Below are 18,199 nucleotides of genomic sequence, written 5' to 3'. Positions count from 1 at the left end.
CCACAGATGAGGTTTCTAAGGGCCAGGACTCAGACCTGCTTTCTCTAAGTACAGTTATTCCTCTATCTCCCACATCTGAACACAAACCTTTCTCTGATATTTCTTATTCTTCTGCCCATTTCCTTTCAACCATGGATACTCCTGGATGATCTCATCTTTTTATGATTATCATGTTTTAAAAATTTCCCCCTGCTCACAGCTTCTTGTCTTTATAATAATTCCCCCTGTTACATGGCCATATTTGAAAACTTTTAATGCTCTGTATACCTTGTACACATTACTGTCAGTTTTATTTGGTAATTCCTTATGTAACAATTTTTCTTTTAAAGCACAGAGAATATTGGAAAATATTTGTATGTTCTGAATTTCTTTTAGATGGGGAAAACAGATCTGAAATCAAAAAGTCAACTCCAAACCAGAATATTTCTGATGAAAATCAAACCCATGACATGATAATGAAGAGACTAACAGGAGACAGTTTCTGGTACTCCATCTTAGGAGGACTCTGGGATTTTGATTACCAGTTAGAGTTTAATCAAGAAAACCAGCAGAGACATTTAGGACAACTATCTCTCACTCACAAAAAGATCACCCAGGAAAGAAGACTTGAATGCAATAAGTTTGCAGAAAACTATAATTTGAACTCAAACCTTATACATCAGAGAATTCCTTCAATTAAAATACCTCTTAATTTTGACACACAAGGAAATAATATCAAACGTAATTCAGACTTGATTTACTGTCAGGGAAATTATGTAAGAGAGAAGCCCTATGAATATAATGAATGTGGAAAAATCTTCAATCAACATATTCTTCTTACTAATCATATTCATACTGGAGAGAAACCCAGTGAATGTGGGAAGGCCTTCAGCCACAACTCATCTCTTATACAACCTCAGATCATCCTTACAGGAGAGAAGCCCTATAAGTGTGATGAATGTGGGAAAAGATTTAGCCAAAGGATACATCTTATTCAACATCAGAGAATTCACACAGGAGAAAAACCTTTTATATGCAATGAATGTGGGAAAGCCTTTCGTCAACATTCATCCTTTACTCAACATCTGAGAATTCATACTGGAGAGAAGCCCTATAAATGTAATCAATGTGGTAAAGCCTTTAGCCGAATCACATCCCTTACTGAACATCATAGACTTCATACTGGAGAGAAACCTTATGAATGTAGTTTTTGTGGCAAAGCCTTCAGCCAGAGAACACATCTTAATCAACATGAGAGAACTCATACAGGAGAGAAACCCTATAAATGTAATGAATGTGGGAAAGCCTTTAGCCAGAGTGCACACCTTAATCAACATAGGAAAATCCATACTCGAGATAAATTATGTGAATATAAATGTGAAGAAACAATAAGCCACAGTCCTTCACTTAATCAGCAACACATAACTCATGGTGGAGAAAACCATATGAATATATAAATATGGGAAATTTTTTGGTCAGACCTTTCTAGCCCATTCAATATCAAATTATTCATAGTGGAGAGAAAGTTTCTAAATAAGCTTTTAGTGCATAGAAAACAAATAGAGACCTTAAATAGCAGCATAATACATTCCCAGGAGGGCTTATAAATAGTGAAAATCACTTATTTTATAAACAAGATTATATTAAGAGTCATGTTCTAAATCTTATTTTAAAAACTTTTTAAAACAATAACCAGAAATCCTGTAAACAATAACCTGTAATTATTCAACTGTAAGTTTTATGGTATAAAGCCTTTAAATCATATAAATATTGATTATTCAAGGAATTCTACAGTACAGCCAGTCATATAAATTTGAAATAAACATGAAAAAGCAATATTTCTCAAACTTTAGTTATTGATGTACTTCCTTTAATTTTTACCATACCTAGTATTTACTTAAAATTTTTTATAAAGGGACCCAGGATTTTTAGCCTTCTCCTAGGAAATATTATTTAACATATAAAACTCAAAAATTAGGGTTTTTTGGCCAGGCGCAGTGGCTCACGGCTGTAATCCTAGCTCTCTGGGAGGCCGAGGTGGGCGGATTGCTCGAGGTCAGGAGTTCGAAACCAGCCTGAGCAAGAGCGAGACCCTGTCTCTACTATAAATAGAAAGAAATTAATTGGCCAACTAATATATATGTAAAAAATTAGCCGGGCATGGTGGCACATGCCTGTAGTCCCAGCTACTTGGGAGGCTGAGGCAGAAGGATTGCTTGAGCCCAGGAGTTTGAGGTTGCTGTGAGCTAGGCTGACGCCACAGCACTCACTCTAGCCTAGGCAACAAAGTGAGACTCTGTCTCAAAAAAAAAAAAAAAAAAAAAAATTAGGGTTTTTTTAAAATCAGGGGTTGGCTGGGGGCAGGGTAGAGGGAGAGATTCTCACAATTTAGTTTTCTATGCTAATTAGATTTGTTCTGTTTTCCATCAAAATAGATATATAACTTTTGAAATTAAAAATATTCATTGATGTACCACCCAAGATTTGTTACCATCACTTTAGAAACAATGTGATAGGATATGGCAATATTATATTGTTGTTCTTTTAGCAATCCTTGCATTATTTTCATCAAATGAATCCCATGATCACTTTGAAAAGAGTCTTAGAGGAGGCTGAGGGTCATACTTATGAACTTTGAAAAATTGATTGAGAGAAGTCTGTTTTTCTATCTTTTATTTTAGGTTTAAATTTCCCTGTGGCAAACGTAGATTTCTGTGTTAAAATTGTTATGTCTGCTGTATTTGTAGGTTTGAATAGGAGGTTTTTTTGATAATGACCAGACGCTAAGAGTCCCCATGCCACCCTACACCACTGTGGAAGATGCAAGAATAAGGAACTGTACCAGAGGGTGAGCCATGGTGACAAATAGAGGATAAGAACATCAATGTGCTTTACTGGCTTATATTAATATAAAAAACTAAAGATGTAATATAATTGGGTTAATAATTCATTTTATTTGTTGAAACATATTTATGTAACACCTTTATCCAAAAAGAATTTGAGGTGAATTAATTGATTTTTATGATTACTGCCTTGTTTGACATTAGTAACATTTACTATTATAAAACATTATAAATGTAAACTGTCAAAAAACATGAATAACTGCAAGTGTGGGGATGCTTCAATTTCTTGGTTTCAGGTTTTCTCTTGGTCTTCTCGGACATGGCTGAAGAAACCATGAGGCTAAGGTAGGAGTGCAGCCTTCTTGCTTTCTCACCTTCTCCTAACATATCCAACATATATACCAGCTCTAGACTTTCCTGACTTTTTTCTCCCTGTGAAAGGACTGGATTTTATAGGCATTGAGACAAAGATAAAGTGATTTAAAGACTTTTAAAAATTAAGAGACTAAAGACCAAAAAAAGTAACTCATTTTATCACAGAAGTTAAACTTTTCAAAGTACATTTATGTCCCACGTGACAGTGGGTATGAAATAGTTAATAACATATTGATGACTATAGTCAGGGAGGATTTTCTAATAGTATTTTGTTCAAATATCTGTGCAATGTAGATCGGTTTTCAGGGAGGATCAATTCTGGAAGTATATTCATCAAAAGGAGCCACATTTAGCATTCATTTGCGATAATTTGATAGGGTATGGGGAACTCAGAACTCAGGAAGGGGGAGAGTGAGCCACAGTGAAGTCTCAGACAACAGAGGTATGTATTAAAAGAAGTAATGATTAATTACAGTTGGTAAAGACTTTGATCAAAGATTAATTTTGCAACCAAAAAAAAATATTCCACGGAGTTCTAGGGGCTCTACCACAAGGCAGTGTATCTTAGCACAGATAAAAAATAAAAACAATGTGAAATTTTCAGATCAGCAGAACTTGGACAATCCCAGAGAAGAGGTGTCTGGACTGAACCAGACCACATTTGGCTAAGGATTTTCAACAATTCTTCATAAATAGGAGGTGTAAATTAGAATCCTATTATATATTTCTTAGGGTCATAAATGATTATGTTAATTGTACAGTCAACTGTGTCATTATGGTGTGGATTCATTCTCATGTTGTCCATCCTTTGTCCTCTTCAAAATGTTCCAGGTTAAGGAGTGAACCCTAAATATATTAATTACATCAAAATACTGATAAGAGTAGGGGAGACACAGGAATAGTATTCATTCCAAAATCTGTTTGTTACAATTTATTTCTATCTAGGAGGACAAGACATTACCCTTTCATATATATAAGTCATTTGGTCTATCCAACAGGTTGTTATTGTCGTTTTATGAGAAGAGATAATGAAGCTACACATAATAATAAGTAACTTATTATTCAGGGTTTTTCAGACTGAAATGTCATTGTAACATGAGTCATCTTACTCCTAATCTGGTAGATACAAACAGTGCCTGGAACAGTCTTCTATTATATAATGTTCTGAAACATTTGGTCAATATGTGAATTTTAATAAAATGAAAGATGGCTGCTCAATACCAAAATCTGTGTGGACTCTATTTCTCATAACCTCAGAGTATTAAAGGATCACCATGGTAATTAATTCTGTGTCCATAGGGATTGTTAGCAATGAGAAAAATACTCATTAAAATTTGTATTTTAATTAATGTTCAGTTTATTTAAGAAACAAATTGAAATTCTTTAAACAGCATTTCTCTAGTTATAGATTTGAAACTAATAAAAACTTAATAATTCCTAAAATTAGATATCCCTACTCTTTTAAACACTGACTTCAGATGTAAACATATCTAAACATTTCATTACTTTACCTGCAAAATGGAAATTTAAAAAAAATTAAAAATAAATATTTCATTAAAATCACCAACCTAAATTATCAGAGTCTATTAAATGCTTTAAATACTTTAAGAAACAGAAAAGACACACCCAGAATGTCACAATAATTATAACAAAACTAGTTATAAAAATGTTAAACCCGGCCCAGCGAGGTGGCTCATGCCTGTAATCCTAGCACTCTGGGAGGCCAAGGCAGGAGGATCACTCAAGGTCAGGAGTTCAAAACCAGCAAGAGCAAAACACTGTCTCTACTAAAAATAGAAAGAAATTAATTGGCCAACTAAAAATATATATAGAAAAAATTAGCCAGGCATGGTGGCGCATGCCTGTAGTCCCAGGTACTTGAGAGGCTGAGACCGAAGGATTGCTTGAGCCCAGGAGTTTGAGGTTGCTGTGAGCTAGGCTGATGCCACTGCACTCTAGCCCAGGCAACACATGAGACTCTTGTATCAAAAAAAAAAAAATGTTAAACACATGGATTTAATTTTCTTATCCTTATTTCAACATATTCCCAGGGTCCTAATTTTCCATATGTTCCTAGGTTTAGGTTGTTATACCATATGCTCTTGTTATAATTTTCTCAAGTTTCAGTAATCTTCCCAGACAAACTAAGTTGCATTAGCAACTGGCTGATCCTTGGGTCATCCATAAGACATACTTGCACAGACCAAAAACTTATCTTTGGTCTCCATTTATAACAAAACAGCACTAGTTAGTGATGGAACATTTTAAGACCCTTTGTATAGATTTTAAATTTGGGGGACTTAAACTTTCCTAAGACCATCAGGCCATTGTGTTGACATTTTAGTATAATGATCTTATTGGTTAGCATTATTTAAAGTCTTTATATGCCTTATTAGTATAATTAATAAGAGCATACAGCTCCTTCCCGAAGAATGCAGGTTTTATAGTCAGTTTTCCACTGTAGAACATTTGGCTACTTCATTATTTTGAAATTCTGTTGAATCCTCCTTCTTCTTGGTTATCATATGTGCTGATTAACTGTTGAACCATCTTTCTACTTTGTCTAAGTAACCATTCAGTTCTTCCTGTTTCTTTTTTTAATTATTATTTCAGGGTATTATGAGGGTACAAACATTTTGGTTACATTTTATGTCTTTGCCTCATCCATGCAAGGCTTAGAGGCATGCCTTCCCCTCTACAATGCTCACCGTGTCCTTTAGTTGTGAGTTTACTCCCCCCACAAACCCCCTAATCCCTGGAGAATATTACCGCATTGTGAGCACCATAGTGTTAGTCAGTACCAATTTGATCGCGAGTACAAGTGAAGCCTATTCTTCCAATCTTGTGATACCTCACTTTGGATAATGGGCTAAAGCTCAATCCAGGAAAATATAAGAGGTGCTAGATCACTGTTATTTCTTATAATTGAGTAATATTCCATTGTATACATATACCAAATTTTAATTATCCACTGAATTGACGGGCACTTGGGTTGTTTCCACATCCTTGCAATAGTGAATTGTGCTGCCATAAACATTTGGGTGCAGATGTCTTTATTATAGAATATCTTTTGCTGTTTGAGTAGATGCCTAATAGTGCTATTGCTGGCTTGAATGGTATTTCTATTTTTAGCTCTTTGAGGTATCTCCAAATTCTTTTCCACGGAGGTTGCACTAATTTGCATTCCCACCAGCAGTGTAAGAGTGTTCCTATCTCTCCACATCCTTGCCAGCATTTGTTGTTTGGGGATTTTTTGATAGAGGTCAATCTCATAGGGGTTAGGTGATACCTCATTGTGGTTTTGATTTGCATTTCTCTAATGATTAGAGATGAGCATTTTTTTATATGTTTGCTGGCCATTATTCTGTCTTCTCTTTTTTTTTTTTTTTTTTAAGACAGAGTCTCACTTTGTTGCCCTGGCTAGAGTGAGTGCCGTGGCGTCAGCCTAGCTCACAGCAACCTCAAACTCCTGGACTCAAGCGATCCTCCTGCCTCAGCCTCCCAAGTAGCTGGGACTACAGGCATGTGCCACCATGCCCGGCTAATTTTTTGTATATATATTTTTAGTTGGTCAATTAATTTCTTTCTATTTATAGTAGAGACGGGGGTCTCGCTCAGGCTGGTTTTGAACTCCTGACCTCAGCAATCTGCCTGCCTCGGCCTCCCAGAGTGCTAGGATTACAGGTGTGAGCCACCACGCCCGGCCTATTCTGTCTTCTCTTGAACAGTTTCTTTCTTTCTTTCTTTTTTTTTTTTTTTTGAGACAGAGTCTCGCTTTATTGTCCAGGCTAGAGTGAGTGCCGTGGCGTCAGCCTAGCTCACAGCAACCTCAAACTCCTGGGCTCAAGTGATCCTATTGCCTCAGCCTCCCAAGTAGCTGGGACTACAGGCATGCACCACCATGCCCGGCTCATTTTTTATATATATATCAGTTAGCCAATTAATTTTCTTTCTATTTATAGTAGAGATGGCATCTCACTCTTGCTCAGGCTGGTTTTGAACTCCTGACCTTGAGCAATCCGCCCGCCTCGGCCTCCCAGAGAGCTAGGATTATAGGCGTGAGCCACCGCGCCCGGCCTCTTGAACAGTTTCTGTTCATTTCCTTTGCCCATTTATTGATGAGGTGGTTTGATTTTTTTGTTGATTTTTTTTAGTTCTAGGTAGATTCTTGTTATCAGCCCTTTATCAGATGTGTAGAGAGCAAATATTTTCTCCCATTCTCTAGGCTGTCTATTCGCTCTAATGATAGTTTCCTTGGCTGTGCAAAAGCTTTTTAATTTGATCAGATCTCATTTATTTATTTTTGTTGCTGTGGTGATTGTTTTGGAGGTCTTCTTCAAACATTCTTTGCCTAGGCTGATGTCTGAAAGGGTCTTCCCAACATCTTCTTCTAGAATTCTTAAGGTTTCATGCCTTGGGTTTAAGTCTGTTATCCATCTTGCAGTTCTTCCTATTTCTTGACATGGTTACAACTTTTCCCAGGATTACTTGGCTTGCCCAGCCATCCTGTGTTTATTCTTTCCAGATTTAACAAGAAGAAATATATATACATATACATATATGTGTGTGTATACATATGTACATACTTAGTAAGAAAGTATATGTATTTTTATGATCAATAATGGATTATATGTACCTTATCATAGTCATCCTTTTATTTTACAAATGCATTTTAACATAGTTGAGTATATTAACTTTGCTCTTGAGTATCATTATGAACACTTGGCTGCTTATGTACTTATCTAATTCCAATTAACCATTATTTTTTTAATGCTCAAATCATGACATCTTAATAAAGCCAATGGAAGCTCCATTAAGGTGGCTTCTTTTAACTCATAGCACTATTCTTATTATCTCTAAAATCACTCTCATTTTTAAAGATGTTCCAAGTCCATCCTGAATTTTTCCTGCTCTAAGACATGGGACTAACTGCCTCCTCCACCTCCTGCCCAAAGAGTTCACGTTTATTTTAGGGGAGAATAGTAGCAAAACCCAAAATTTGGGCACTCAAGATGTACATGACCACTGAAAGTGAGCAAAAGTCCTATTGATAGTACAACCACTGCTATAAGGCCACTTGTAACAGGAAGAGCTCAATAATATGTCTTTTAAGACAAGACCATGTTGTCTCACTGACTTTTCTAGTTTACCATATGTGGATATACCCTATTGTTTTAAACATGATGGGGTTTCCTCATCACTTATTCACCTCCATTGATAGAAATCAGTCAAGTAACTTCATTTAAAATTGATTGCATGTAAATTAATACAACCTCTACAGAAGACAGTGTGGAGATTTCACAAAGAACTAAAAATAGAACTACCATTAGCAATCCTACTACTGGGTATATACCCAAAGGAAAAAATTATTATATAAACAAGATACCTGCACTTGTATATTATGGTAGCCCTAATCACAATACCAAAGATATGGAATCAACCTAATGTCCATCAACAGATGTTTGGATAAAGAAAATGTATGTAGAATATACATATACAATGGAATACTATTGAGCCATAAAAAAGAATGAAATTGTGTCTTTTGCAGCAACATGGATGGAACTGGAGGCCATTATCCTAAGTGAAACAACTCAGAAACAGAAACTCCAATATCATGTGTTCTCACTTATAAGTGGAAGCTAAATAATGTGTACATATGAACTAGAATGTGGAATGATAGTCATTGGAAACTCAGAAAGGGGTAGGGAGGAGGAAGGTATGAGAAATTACTTAATGGATACAATATATACTATTCAGGTGATGGTTACACTAAAAGCAGATACTTCACTACTACACAATGTAGTATAGTAACAAAATTGTTATCTGTGTAACAAAATTGCACTTGTACTCCTTAAATGTGTACAAATAAAAAAATTTGATACCAGGCTTCCTTTGAGAGGCCCTCAAATTTCTGTGTGAAAGCAAGCTCCTAACTCCTTTTTTAAAAATTATACACTCTTAATATTAATATTAAATGGTGTCACATGGGAATGATATTGTGTGTTTGGAATAGGAACAACTCATCATAGTGTACCTTCAGTAACTCAAGAAGAAGTGAGTGTCCTCTAGAAATCCTGATTTCCTATCACTGTCTATAGTTTGCAAGAATAACTGGACTCCTCAACATTTTAGGGCTTCCTTAAAGTTAGGTACCATATACTTGCCCAATAACTGATTATTTTTATACCGAGTCTACATTTCTATAAAGTGTTATACCCCCTGGCCCCCAACTATAGAATTTCTGAAGCCCTGGATGGTGGCTAGCTCCATCTTCTGGGATTACAAAATAAAAAGTTCTCCACAGTTTGTGTAGAAAAGGTATTTGGCAAGCCAAATTGTGGGTGCCCTAGAATTATTACATGGAGTAATAAGGGGTAAGGGGTAAGTGATGTAAGGGGTAACCCTGGGCAACAGAGCAAGACTCTGTCTCAAAAAAAAAAAGAAAAGAAAGAAAAGGAAAGAAGCCATAAGGAAAAGAAAACAAACTGTCACTAATTTGTTGTAACTCTTAAATCAGCCTTGTATAGAAAATGTTGTAACCCTATTAAATTTCTTTGTCTTCTTCCTGTAAGTAAGAACTTAACTTTTAACTTTGGAGCACTGATCCCATTTCTCTGGAATTTGTGTGTCCCTGAATGGCCGTTCTCAGTTTTTCACTTGAGTAAAAAACTCCTTAAAACTGGATTTGATTATTCCAGGTTGACATATCACAATTGTCTTCCCTTCTATTTGTATTCAACCAACTGCATGAGCTAGTAAGCAAAGCCCAGGAGGTTATTCATGCCCTTGAATCTAGAATTTAGACTGGGTGTTAATGACTGGTAGCTATAGGCCTCAGGGCTGTGCTCCACTTTCTGTCTCAGCTTCTATCTTGGCCTTTGTCTCAAGGCAATATAAAGCACAATCCCAGAGAGAGGAGATAATGAGGCTTTTCTCCCAGGCTAGAGTGCCATGCCATCAGGCTAGTTCACAGCAACCTCAAACTCCTGGGCTCAAGCAATCCTTCTGCCTCAGCCTCCCGAGTAGCTGGGACTACAGGCATGTATCACCATGCCCAGCTAATTTTTTCTATATATTTTTAGTTGTCCAGCTAATTTCTTTCTATTTTTAGTAGAGACGAGATCTCACTCTTGCTCAGACTGGTTTTGAACTCCTGACCTTGAGCGATCCTCCAGCCTTGGCCTCCCAGAGTGCAAGGATTACAGGCGTGAGCCACCCCACCTGGCCTCAGTTCAGTTTTAATTTGCATTTCTCTTATGAATGAAGATGAGCATTTTTCCTATATTTAAGAGTTATTTGTACCTTTTTTTGTCAACTGTTTAACTGTGTCTTCTCTTTCCTACTTTGCTTCCAGCCTTCATCCCTTTACTCCCCCAAATTTGCTTGGGCAAAGGATTAGTCTTTTCAAAATTTAAGACACAGAATCATCTGATTTAATGGGCTTGGATTGCTGGCCCCAGGCACAAACAGCCTGTCTTGGCCAAGTTGAATGTTCTTCATTCTCTGCTTTTTAGATGGGCCACCTTGACCAAAGCTTATGTGTTTCTTGCAAGACCTCACTAAAAAGCTGCAAGAAGTAGCCAACCACATGCCAATATAATAATTTAGCTATCTTTGGTCTAAGACCAGATTCTCATCCACGTTTTGACTGCTATAATGACCATCTTATTCAACCAGCATTTCTGAGCCGTGGGGTGTGGAGGGGGGTGGTGCTGATTGGCATTGATTGATCAAGCTTCCTCTCTCCCCAAAGTTAGGCACTCCCTTCTCAAGGTTCCCATTACCTGTGCCTGTATTATAATTGTTTCTTTCTCATCTGTTCCCATTAGACTATGGTCCTTGGAGGGTGAGGGTTCCATTTTTAGTTACAAGTAATGCCTTTGCCTCGCCCAAGCCAGGGCTAGAGGCATGCCCTTCCCCCATGCAGTGACCTTTTATTCATCTTTTTGCCCCCAGTGCATACAATATATTTTGATAATGTGTTCCATAAATGTTTGTGAAGAAATAAATGAGTGTTGGAGCAATTAATGCCTGGATGAATTCTTATTTTCCTAGCCTTCTATCACCAGTTGCTAAGATGTTTCAGTGGTCAAAGAAGATTCAACATGCCTATATTTTGGCCCCCATGTTTCTGTTCCAGCAGCCTATTGTATGCTGTTCCTCTTAGCAGTTTCCAAACAAAGCTTAATATATTCCCAGTCTTCCCTCTATCTGAGAAGGCATCATCGGGCAACCTGCTTGGCCCACGATTAGCACACATTTATAAGTACCCACAGCAGACTTCCCTTCATCTCACAGATATTGAGAGATAACTAAAATCATACTGAACATCTTAAAAGCTGCTTTAGGGGATAGAAATGATTAAGTATTTCAATCTCAACACATTTAAAACCTTCTGATGTTTCAATGTTTGATGAATAAAAATTCCTTTGATTTGGAAGGCCCTGACCATTGCCTGGGAGATCCCGGATAGAAAAGGAAACCACAATAAAGGCCAGAACTTCATACGCTACAGTGGACGGTGGACACGCTGGGAAAGCAGAGGCCAGGAACTCCCCATCGGCTCCCCACCGGCGCAGTCCCCTTTAAGGGAGAGTGGGCGGAGCCCTGCCTTTAGCTCCGCCCACAGCTAGGGGACCTGCGGCCGAGGAGAGGTCTGGGGCAGAGCCGCCTGCGTGCGGCGTGACGCTATCACGCTGCGACTGGCGCTCTGCGGGTCACGTGGCTGCGCAGCAGAGGCGCGGGTGAGTTTGTGCTGCGGGCTGCTGCTGCTGGGGGTGGATTTGGGGGGCTCCGGGTGCCCCAGCATGGGAGCCCTGGGAGCGAGTCTAGTACCCGGACCTTGGGCTTGGCCTGGACGGGAGGCGATTCACCCCGACCTTCCCCAGGCCCGGCGATATGGACTCAGTATTAACTGATCCCTAAAGCAACCCCAAGTCAAGGTCTCCGGCTCTGGGGAGGACACCCCGGCAGTTCTTCCAAGGGCTTGCGTGCCATGCATGAGTAGACGGGCAGTGAGCTTTTGGGGAGCGGCTGTCCACTGGGATGGAGAGAGATGGTAGACACCAGGGATGACCAGCTTTTATTCGTGATACTGAGCGCTTTGTGGATTAAATCTTCAAAACACTCCTGTGTGAATAGGTCCTATTGTTATTCCCATTTTGCAGAGGGGAAAACTGACACTTGGAGAGGTTAAAGGTACTGCTTTGTAAACACTAGAAAGATAAGAGGTTGAGTATTGGGAAACGTGTAAGTATCTCTTAAATGGTGATTCCAGAAAGCTAACAAAACTGTTTCTGAATTTGGTCAGTTCTCGTGACAAAATTCATTTGGCAAGTCATAACCACCAGAATATTAAACTTTGAAAACTTTGCTTTTCAGGCGATCAAAGCCACATAATGTCCGTAGCTCGTTCATCCGTCCATGCCAAATGGATCGTGGGGAAGGTGATTGGGACAGCAATGCAAAAAACTGCTAAAGTGAGAGTGACCAGGCTTGTTCTGGATCCGTATTTATTGAAGGTGAGGAACACTCCTGTTTGCAGGTGGCTTTGGCAAATCACCAACACGTTCTGAGTCCTCAGCAGAAAAACATTTCCCTATCAACAAATATGTGTTGAGCATCTGCTTTAAGCCAGGCACTGCTGCTCCCTGGGTATAACATGGCTCATACATGGAATGTGAATTCCAAGAAAATAGAGTTAATTTTAATTCAATATGATAGTTGCTATAGTCATTCTATATGCAAAGTACTTCAGAAGCAGAGAACAGGACATTTCATTCTTTCCTCCCAGGTTACTGCAGGAGAGCATCCTCAATTAAAAGACATATGAGCTGAATCTCAAATAAGATTTTATCCAGAGGACCAGGTTGGGGGAAGCCATTCCAGATACGCTGAGTAGTTTGTGGAAGTTCGTTTAGTCGCGATAGGGCATGACATTCTACAGGAACACCAAGTGGTTTGGCAAGGTTGAGCCCAGAGGCTGGCACTTAGTAGGCAGTGTTGTTTTTTTTGTTTGTTTGTTTTTTTTTTTTCTCTGGCAAAGGAAAAGAAATAGGCAGTGTTGTTGAATGAATGACAAGGGCAACTGGAGCTGGACTGTGAAGGGACTTCTTTGTTTTGGATTTCACAGCAAAGGAAAGATAAAGTTGGAAATAAGGATAGAGATGAGGACTAAAGGTAAAGGAATGGGTAAGGAGGCTATTGCAAAAATCTGGGATGTAAATGATAAGCACCTGAACTCGGTCCACTTGGTGCAGTGGAGATGGAGTGGAGAAAAGATTTCAGGAAGAAGGAACAGAGTCATTGATTTGTTAAATGTGCAAGGGCGAAGGAACAGGTATCAAGGATGGTTTCTGCATTCAAGGTTGGGCACACAGGTAGATAGAAATGCTATTCATTATCTAAGATCAAAACCACAGGAGCAAGCCAAAAAGAGTGATGGCATGATCTTTGGCCTTAAAAAAACTTGGTTTGAATACTGCCTCTGTTGTTTACCAGCTGTGTACATGACTTAACCTCTAAGTGTTTCTGTGTATATGTATATTTTAATGTTTTAATCTCTTGATAATTTGAGAGGTAGATATTAGAGCCTCATTGTATGGTGGGAAGAAACTAAACTTGGAGTGGTTAAGTGACTGACATATCCAGTGGTGTGAGTAGCATATTTATTGGCTGGAGAGAAAGCTCCAGTGGGAAGGAACAGTTTAGTGTAGGGAGAGATGGTAATAGATAGAGCAAGGGTACTGAAGGAATGGGATGAAGAGCTTGGAAACAAGGTCAACTCTGGAAAAGTCATTGCTGTTTTTCAAAAATTAAGCAGCTACTTTTTTTACTAGAAGCTTCCTTGAGTATCTTAATTTCTTTTCCCAAGACCTGGCATGTTTTCTGTGCATTATTATTTTGTAGTCTGTACTGCATTGCTAGATCACAGAGGAGTGGTTTGTTTATTCATCAGAACTACTGATTTGTTCCTCTCCTTCTCTCAACAGTATTTTAATAAGCGAAAAACCTACTTTGCTCATGATGCTCTTCAGCAGTGCACTGTTGGGGATATTGTGCTTCTCAAAGCTTTACCTGTACCACGAACAAAGCACGTGAAACACGAACTGGCTGAGATCGTTTTCAAAGTTGGAAGAGTCATAGATCCAGTGACAGGAAAACCCTGTGCAGGAACTACCTACCTGGAGAGTCCAGTCAGTTTGGAAACAACCCACCTAACCAAAAATCTAGAAGAACTTGATATCTCTTCGTCACAGTGATGGAAGATTAGAAGAAGGAGCCAAAGGGAAAATGTACACATTTGCTTTATGGAAAAGAAATTTTTCTAAGTTTCATCACAACTGTCCAGTCTCTCTTGTAGTATTTATGAAATAGCTAAAAGTAAATGAAGCAAAGGGCTTGTTATAATTTTTCATAAAGGTTTATGGCCATGTTTCAGATTTTCTTTTCAGTGGATATAGTTTCACATTGCACTAAGTGTGCCTAGCAATCTGCTGCATTATTTTATAAGTTCACTGTTTTACAAAATATATTGGTTTTCTTTTTTTCATTCAAAGAAATTATATTAGAACCTTTATTTTTAGGGAAGAAAGCCTTTTGATGTAAACAGTTAAGGCCACAGTAAGTGAATGTTTTTGATAGTATATATTCAAAATAAATTTAAATATTTTGTCTGATTTCACCAATTCCAAAAGCAAATAATCAACATGCTTGTGGCCAGACTTTCTTCAGATTAAGGCATAGAAAGTAAAAATGTTTTAAATTGTGTCATTTTCTTCTAGGCTAGATTAAATAGGAATGAGTTCCTAAAATCTAACACATTGAATAAGGTGTAGGACCTCAAACACATGTGCATTTGATTTGGAGAGTGAGTTTTATTGCTATTCATTAATAAACTGATAACTTAGATTTTGACTTGAGGAAACATTAAGCTATATATTTCAGTTTTCTGTCTCCTAGAAAGAGACTCGAGGCATATTTCAACCTCAACTAATATGTGTATTGTATAAACACACGGTTTCAACAATGATAACAGGCCTTGTCCACTGTCTGGGGGCTCACAATCTAGTGGATGAGGTAGACGTGGGTGCCTTCATTGCAGACGGAACCACATGAGTTGGAAAGATCAGGGTAACCTCCCAGGAGAGATGAGACAGTTCTAGAACTGAATGTTAAAGAGTCTCCAAGGCAAGTAGATGAGGGGTGTTGAAGGAGCATTCCAGACAGGGAAGGGAGTATAAAGTCCTCAAATGGTGAAAGAAAGCATAACTAGGGATTCTGGAAGCAAGTGAGGCTTGCTGGGACATTTTGAACAAGGGTGGAACTCAGAAATAGGAGTTACTCTGTAAGCAATGATGGATTAAAGTTTTAAAGAGGGTGATAAAATTGAGAGACTACCATTGGAAAACCAATCCTAAGACCTAAACTGAGTTTCACAGGCAAGATGAGATATTGGATAACATGTTCCAAAGAAGGACTTTGAGCTTGGTGCCAGGGTTAGGTAAGTGGAAGGAAAGTGCCTTAGAGTGTCTAGGTCTCTGGCAGGTGGGGCTCTCTGGTTAACCTGGAAGGGTTCATACAGGCATCTCCAAGTGGTTCTCAGAAAATGACACCCGTGTCATCAGCTCTGGGCCAGAGTCCAAGCCATCTCTCAGATATTTTGAAGAGTTCCTATACTCTGTAATAGCATCATTTTTATTTAAAGAAATTTTTTTCCTAAAACTCTTGGTGTAAAATGATGCTCCAGGATGACTTGCTGTGTTTATTTTATAGCTTTGAGTACCCTAAGCCACACATCTGTGACATAAGAGCACCTCCTTTCCCCCCAATAAAAAGCACTGGGTTAACAGAACTCCAGGGCAAAATGACAGTGGAGGAAAACAATGCAAAATAAGTGGCTTAATGCTGCATAACAAATGTAAAGTCAGCAAAGAAATGTCTAGCTACAAAGTTTACATTTCATGAGACCAGACTTGAGAAATTGGGGAAATGTGTGAGAAAGTCACAGGGGCTCATCTACACTTGGAGAGGCCCTGTCTCTTGCTCTGTGGAACTAGGACAGCCCATGATAGCCTGAGGAGAGCTCACTCCAGCCTCCCTTACTAAGCATGTGCTAGTTGAGGTCAGGAACTCCCTCGACCACACAGCCTCTGGCCTCCAAGGCACAGGCCCCTCTCCCCGGTCTGGGGCAAATCCTTGTAACCATCCCTCCTCCATCCAGCGGGCTGAAGTCTGTCATCCCTGGTGGTCCCTTGCCATATTAACATGTTCGAATTCTTCCCCACTCAGAAAACTCCTGCACCCTTTGGCTCCCAATATTACCAGTCCTCAGTCAGCAAAAGTCTCTTCCCCCATCCCTCTTAAGCAGAGACCTCCAAGCCCTATGCTGGCTTCCTTGAAATGCTGCCCTGGGCTACTGGAGCCTGTACTCCTCCCTGGTTCTCCCCCTTCTCTCAGTGTCAGCTCCCTTTCTGTTCTCCTTGTCTTGGTTACAGTTTTCATAGTTACATCTGTGGCTCTTTTATCTTTCCACAGGATACATTTTTCCCTATGCAATGCCACCTGGACTCAGGCCTTTGCTTAAGTTGTTTCTTCCCCAGGGGACGTCCTCCTCCTTCCACTGGTCCAGTTCTTCTTCCCTTGGGACTGAGCTGTCCTGCCAGCTCCTTGGGGAACTTTTTCCTGGTCTGTCCTCCACAGCCACTCCCATTGCAGGCTCTCCTGGGCTACCTGGGCGTCTTGTGAATCTCTCCATTTCTTTTTTTTTTTTTTCAGCGTATTGTGGGGGTACAAGTGTTAAGGTTACATATATTGCCCGTGCCCCCCTCCCCCCGAACCTCTCCATTTCAACACTTGACACACTTGATCCAGTGATCATTTCACATTCTGGCCCCACTAGACTGTGACAGCTTGAGGGAAGGCGGGAACAATGTGGCCCCGAGACCACAAGAGAATTTGAGTACGGTTCCATTCGAAGTGTTAAAGTTTTTTGAAATGGCAATATATTCACACGGTACAAAATTCAAAAGGTATTCGGGAGAAGCCCCCCTCCTACCGCCCCGCCCCCAGGCAGGCCCTGGATGTCCCTCGGAACAGTGCTACTCTTTTCCTGTGGAGCTTTCCGTGTACATTCAAGCCATGCCCATGTTCCTCTGCGCACCCTGTTCCGGACACCGAGCTCCTTTCACTGGAGGTGATCGTCTCGCGACCGACTCCCCCCTGGCTTCGCGCTCCCTCCTGCCAGCCGCCCGGCCAGAGACACCCCGCAGGCCCCGCGGCCGCCCCCGGCTCCCCCTGGCGGCGGCGCCCCGCACTGCAGCGGCCGCGCGCCCGCCCGCCCCGCCCCAGCCTCGTCGGGGCCCGGCCGGGGGAGGGGTCGCGGCGGCGGCGTCAGCGGCGGCGCCCGGGCGGTGGGAGCCGAGGCGCCGGAGCAAGATGGCGGCGCGAGTGCTGCGCGCCCACGGAGCGGCCTGGGCCGGCGGCCTCCTGCGACGGGCCGCCCCCTGCGCCCTCCTGCCCGGGCTCCGGTGAGCAGCGCCGCCCTTTCCAGGAGCGGCCGGGGAGGGGCCGCCGCGGGGCGGAGGGCGCGGGGTCCCCAACGCGTGTCCCCGCCCCGGCTCGGTCGCGCTCCCACGGCGCAGGGCTGCGAGCTGGCGCGGGCCGAGGCTGCGGGCGGCGGGGCCGGGGCGGGCCGGAGCCTCGGTGGGGTCGGAGTCCCTTTCCGGCCTGCGGGGCTCAAGGTCACCGCGGGGATGGGCCGGAGAGCGGCCCCGCCTTCTCCGAGGAAGGCGCCCGCTGCTCGGCGCGGAGGCCACGTCTGCCCGCTGCGCTGGCCTGGCCTGGCCTGGCCTGTGGGACCTTGACCGGCGCGACCCGGGGCCAGGGCCGTGGCCGAGCGCGCGCCCGAGGCTGTAGGCCCTGGACGCGGCCTGCTGGGTTCCCGCCGGCCCGTGCAGAGAAAGCTGCGCGCCCTTTCAGAGCCTGTGTATCTGCGTCTGCAA

The 18,199-nt window shown here is 41.2% G+C and overlaps 3 protein-coding genes across 8 annotated transcripts in view; all 3 read left to right on the top strand.

Moving 5' to 3' along the window:
- ZNF713 (zinc finger protein 713) overlaps positions 1-4,781 on the top strand; it is a 50,784-nt gene extending 46,003 nt beyond the window's left edge. For 3 of the 5 annotated variants that reach the window (XM_012764113.2, XM_012764115.2, XM_075995399.1), the window contains exon 6: positions 376-4,773. In XM_012764113.2, coding sequence (XP_012619567.1) covers positions 376-1,436 — 1,061 coding nt within the window. In that variant the 3' untranslated portion in view covers positions 1,437-4,773. Of the gene's footprint in view, positions 1-375 lie in introns of all 5 variants that reach the window. The other 2 variants (XR_012913527.1, XM_075995400.1) reach the window with 2 other exon arrangements.
- A 7,034-nt stretch (positions 4,782-11,815) lies between these two features.
- On the top strand, positions 11,816-14,675 carry MRPS17 (mitochondrial ribosomal protein S17). Of its 2 annotated transcripts, none has more exons than XM_012764117.3 (3): positions 11,816-11,941; positions 12,579-12,718; positions 14,189-14,675. In XM_012764117.3, exons 2-3 carry the CDS (start codon positions 12,596-12,598, stop codon positions 14,456-14,458), a joined length of 393 nt encoding a protein of 130 aa, XP_012619571.1. In that variant the 5' UTR covers positions 11,816-11,941; positions 12,579-12,595; the 3' UTR covers positions 14,459-14,675. The 2 variants fall into 2 exon arrangements, with proteins under 2 accessions (XP_012619571.1, XP_075851513.1); XM_075995398.1 differs by lacking the exon at positions 11,816-11,941 and adding an exon at positions 11,999-12,446.
- Positions 14,676-17,550: 2,875 nt separating this feature from the next.
- The window catches only part of NIPSNAP2 (nipsnap homolog 2), a 28,710-nt gene continuing 28,061 nt past the window's right edge, over positions 17,551-18,199 (top strand). Inside the window, exon 1 of the mRNA XM_012764116.3 lies at positions 17,551-17,725. Within this exon, the coding sequence (XP_012619570.1) occupies positions 17,634-17,725 (92 nt within the window). The 5' untranslated portion in view covers positions 17,551-17,633. The remainder of the gene's footprint in view (positions 17,726-18,199) is intronic.

The sequence above is a fragment of the Microcebus murinus genome, chromosome 19 (assembly GCF_040939455.1).
Source record: "Microcebus murinus isolate Inina chromosome 19, M.murinus_Inina_mat1.0, whole genome shotgun sequence".
In the NCBI taxonomy this organism is placed as follows: Eukaryota; Metazoa; Chordata; class Mammalia; order Primates; family Cheirogaleidae; genus Microcebus; species Microcebus murinus.
The sequence above is the reverse complement of the archived record's forward strand: the minus strand, read 5'-3'. Positions and strand labels throughout refer to the sequence as shown.